Here is a 4,347-nt window from a genome sequence, read left to right as displayed (position 1 = left end):
TAGTGTAGGACTAAACTTTATTTATATAGTGTAGGACTAAACTTTATATAGTGTAGGAAATGTCAGCGATCCGCTCAGCGTTCAAAGGTTTAAATACTTGTGAGCGGCGTCTGAAAGTGATGTTGCTCTGGGTTTAAAAGGGTTAAAGTGTGATGGTGTTGGAGAACACCTGACATGATGTGTGTGGCATCTTCCTGCAGCCTGAAGGAAAAAGTCCTTCACACTCCACTCACACTCTCGTTCACTCACTCATGCGCTAGTTCACTCAATCACTCACTCACACGCTCGTTCACTCACTCGCGCTAGTTCACCCACTCGCGCTAGTTCACTCACTCGCGCTAGTTCACTCACTCACTCACATTCACCCACTCACGCTCATTCACTCACGTTCACTCACTCACGTTCACTCACTCACTCACTCACTCACGCGTACTCATAACTGAACCAAATTCTTTTTCAGTTCAAGTTTATTCTTTAGTGCAAATCATACAAAACATGTCCAGGTGAAATTAATACACATTAATCAGAGCGTCAGTCTGTACACAAACATAAACACAAACATAAACACAGCTGATGTCACTCCTCAGCTCTGTCACACCTTCTTCACACAGACTGAAACTGAAATTCATTTTCATCAAGAAAATCAACCAAAAATCAACTTCCTGTTTATGTTCCTTTCACTTCCTGTGTGTTTCCAACTGAATAAAACCAGCTGACAGCGCGTCAGCTGTCGCTGTGGAAACCACCGTGTCATCACAGGATCTGATGTGATCAATCTTTAAAACACACCGGTTGGATCAAAGAGCTACGGCAGAGCATCAGGGTCAAAAACAAAAACAAATCACCCTCCAATAGGAAATGTTTCAGCGTTTCACAGTTCAGCTCAGTGGTTGGTTCATGAACAGCGCAGAAACCGCCTCGCTGCGGCGGAGACGCCACCACACCAAAAATCACACCAGTAAAAAAAAAAAAAAGGAATGAAATGTAGAAACAACGAGCCGCGCGGCGCCGAGCACGTTATGGAGAGCTGAAAGGCAAACAGGATCTCTGACGGCATGCACCACACGTACAAAATCATCCTCGCTATAAAAATATCCTGCAGCTACTTCCTGTTAGCAACATCGAAGCTAAAGCTCTGCATGTACACAAACTTTACACTGTCTCTGTGCTGAGCTCACAGCCGCCGCCGCCACAGTTCACTCTTCAGCACGCAACACGCTGCAAAACAAAATGTGCCTGGAGTTCCTGAATGCACCTTTAAAGTCCTGGAAAGTCCTGGAAAATGAGAAATGACTCAACTGGTCTCAAACGTTTACTCTCGTTAGACTCGTCGTCTCGACAGGAAGTTAGAAAAAAAACTGAAACTGGTTTTAATCAAATTATTGTTATTAATATTTTTTATCTTCTCATCTTAGACCTGATCCACATCAGACCTGATCCACGTCAGACCTGATCCACATCAGACCTGATCCACGTCAGACCTGATCCACATTAGACCTGATCCACATCAGACCTCATCCACGTCAGACCTGATCCACATCAGATCTGATCCAGGTCAGACCTGATCCACATCAGGACCTGATCCACATCAGACCTGATCCACATCAGGACCTGATCCAGGTCAGACCCTCTGACGTGACGTCTCTGTCGGTCTGAGAGTTTAAAAATCAACAGAATGATGTCGTTACATGTTTGTGTGAATAAAGTTGCGTCTGCGTTTAAAAACGAAACAAACAGGATGTGATGTCATTAAACCCCCTCACGCACTGAGGGAGGATCAGCCACACGGCTTTTACTTTGAAAGGACTTTCCTTTTGTCTTCTGTCCTCCTGAGGACACTGCTTCTCTTCTTCTTCTCTCCCTCTAAACCCACCGTCTCCTGTTTCCTGTCCGTCAGTGGGCGGAGTCTGAGCCGGCAGCGCCCAGCTGGTGCCAGTCCACCCAGTGCTGACCTGGGACCAGCCTCCTCAGAGGGATGAAGGTCTCTCCCAGCAGGGTGTTCTCCCAAAACGCTCCGTCGCCAAGAACCCTGAGGTGGATCACCCTCTGGTCCAGGTCCCCCCGCGGGATCCGCTCGTACACCAGCTGCAGGGTCACACACACACACACACACACACACACACACAGACACACACACACACACAGACACACACACCTGGCTTTACTCAGCTGCACCTGCGGCGCTCTGACCACACCCTGACCTGACGGAGGCCGCCACCTCCTACAGGGCTGTCACTACTTATTGTGATGTCATTTCCTGCAGTTTCATCACATGCTTCATGTCCCTAAAATCTGACCGACCTGAGCTCAAAGATTCTGTGAATCATTAATATCAATCAATCAATCAATCAATCAATCAATCAATCATTAATAAAGTTCTGAAACTTTAAAAAATAAAAAATAAAATAAAAATCTTGAGTTTTTTTTTCTTCAGATTTTACAAAATAAAAGACGAAACATTTGAAGGTAAAAACAAACATCGTGATCGTTTGTACGAACAGAGAGAAGATGCTTTTATAGATTTGTGACCACGCCTCACGTAGCGCAGTGATGTCATTGCGAGCGTACACCGTGACGCCTGAACTGTTCGCTGTCATGGCAGAAGGTCACGTGTCACGATGTGATGACGCCTGAGCTGTTGTAGTTCTCGTGGTTTTTTATTTTAGCTGTAGTCAAACAGAAATGATGATGTCAGGCGGCGGTTGGCGGGAGCTGCGTGTTTGTCGTGTCAGACAGCACCACATTTCTCTTACGACACTCGCAGTGTTAAATCTTGCTGTGACTCGGCCGAGAGTAACGACCGACTGTCGCCATCTTTTACAACCTGTGTGATGTCATCAGAAGGAGTCAGGAGTGTTTGATGCTGTGTTGGTTCAGAAAAACTGTCTGTGACCTTTTACATCTGAAGAGCGCTCTGTTCCCTCATTGGTCACGGTCGTGAGGGAACACTTTGGTCTGTCAGGACGTCATGAGGCGTCTCACACGCTCCCGTCCGCTCTGACACCGCACACGGGAGAAAACCATCAACTGACGCAGCCAACGCCGTCCGACAGGTGGAGTCAGCTGACAGACAGACAACCTGCTGATGATGTCAGTGTGTGTGTGTATGTGGTTACCATCTCGTTGTAGGTGGGGTTACAGGTGCGGCGTGCTGCCTTGGTCTTCCTCTTGCTGGTCTTCTGGGGGTCGGGGAGGAGGTAGAGCTTCACGTAGGGGTCGGGGTCGGCGCCGTCCTGCAGGGGCTGCTGCAGGAAGGAACACAGAACACTGCTGGGTGAAGAATGTCGTCTGATGAGGACTGTGACGATCCATCGATCTGGATCAATATATCGACTCAATGATCAAACATCGATCTATATTGTCGTCTTTCACGCTTTTATTTTGAAAGTCTGTGTCAGCGTCAAACAACAGCAGACGAGAGGAAGATGATGAAGAGGAGGTTATTTACTCTGGAATAAATCAGCAGAGTGGAAATCGTACTGCGACACTGTGTGACATCGACGTGTGTCGTATCCATGTCCGAAAAATCGATATCGTATCGTATTAACATTTTCTTGATTTTAAAAATATCATTAATCATCAAAAGCCGACGAGGTGAAAAATAAACATCTGATTAACGTAGAGACGACATGATGGTGACGTGACCGTGACGTTGATGTGACCGTGACGTGACGTTGACGTGACGTCTGTGCTGGTTCGTCTCTCTGACTCTGTTAAATGTTACATGTACAGTTTGTGTGTGTTCACGATGTTCATGCTGCAGCCAATCAAAACAGCCAAGTATGAAAACGTGACTCTGAGCAGCTGATGTCCACCATCATCATCATCATCATCATCATCTACCGTCCAACATGTCCCACCACAGGGACAGGTCTCATCAGAGATACAGAACTGATTCTGGGTTTTTCTTTTTTAAAGATTATTTTGGGTTCTATTTTTTTATTGACAGATCAGCTGACGGGCGGCGGAGGTGTGGCGGAGGACAACACGCAGCGACGGCCGCAGGTCAGAATCAAACCAGCTGTGATGGATTCATCTTCCTCTCTTCATCGTCAGTGTTTCTTGCGGTGGTTGCGTCGCTCTCTGCTGCTCACCAAGAAAAGGAAACTGTTGTCACGGTGACAGCATCACTGGATTCTCCGAAATTCATTCAAAACAAACCCAACTGAATTCAACACTTTTCTTGTTTTTTATTTTAAAGCAGCTGTGCGGAACTTTTTACCATTAATAAAACTGTCCCTAGTTCGTATCACCCCCCCTTGAAGATCCACATATTTATTTGAACCCAACAGCGACAAAAAGCCTTTCTCTATATGGCTATTTAGCGTAGCCTCGCTCGGGTCGGAC

At 46.5% G+C, this 4,347-nt stretch overlaps 1 protein-coding gene across 1 annotated transcript in view; it reads right to left on the bottom strand.

The window, feature by feature from the left end:
• Nucleotides 1-455: 455 nt before the first annotated feature.
• pik3c2b (phosphatidylinositol-4-phosphate 3-kinase, catalytic subunit type 2 beta) overlaps nucleotides 456-4,347 on the bottom strand; it is a 41,608-nt gene continuing 37,716 nt past the window's right edge. Inside the window, exons 32-33 of the mRNA XM_050037811.1 lie at nucleotides 3,117-3,245; nucleotides 456-2,085 (exon numbers count right to left, since the gene is read on the bottom strand). Of these exons, the coding sequence (XP_049893768.1) occupies nucleotides 1,894-2,085; nucleotides 3,117-3,245 (321 nt within the window). The 3' untranslated portion in view covers nucleotides 456-1,893. The remainder of the gene's footprint in view (nucleotides 2,086-3,116; nucleotides 3,246-4,347) is intronic.

This window comes from Epinephelus moara, chromosome 24, assembly GCF_006386435.1.
Source record: "Epinephelus moara isolate mb chromosome 24, YSFRI_EMoa_1.0, whole genome shotgun sequence".
In the NCBI taxonomy this organism is placed as follows: Eukaryota; Metazoa; Chordata; class Actinopteri; order Perciformes; family Serranidae; genus Epinephelus; species Epinephelus moara.
Note: the sequence above shows the minus strand (reverse complement) of the source record. Positions and strands in the feature narration are given on the sequence as shown.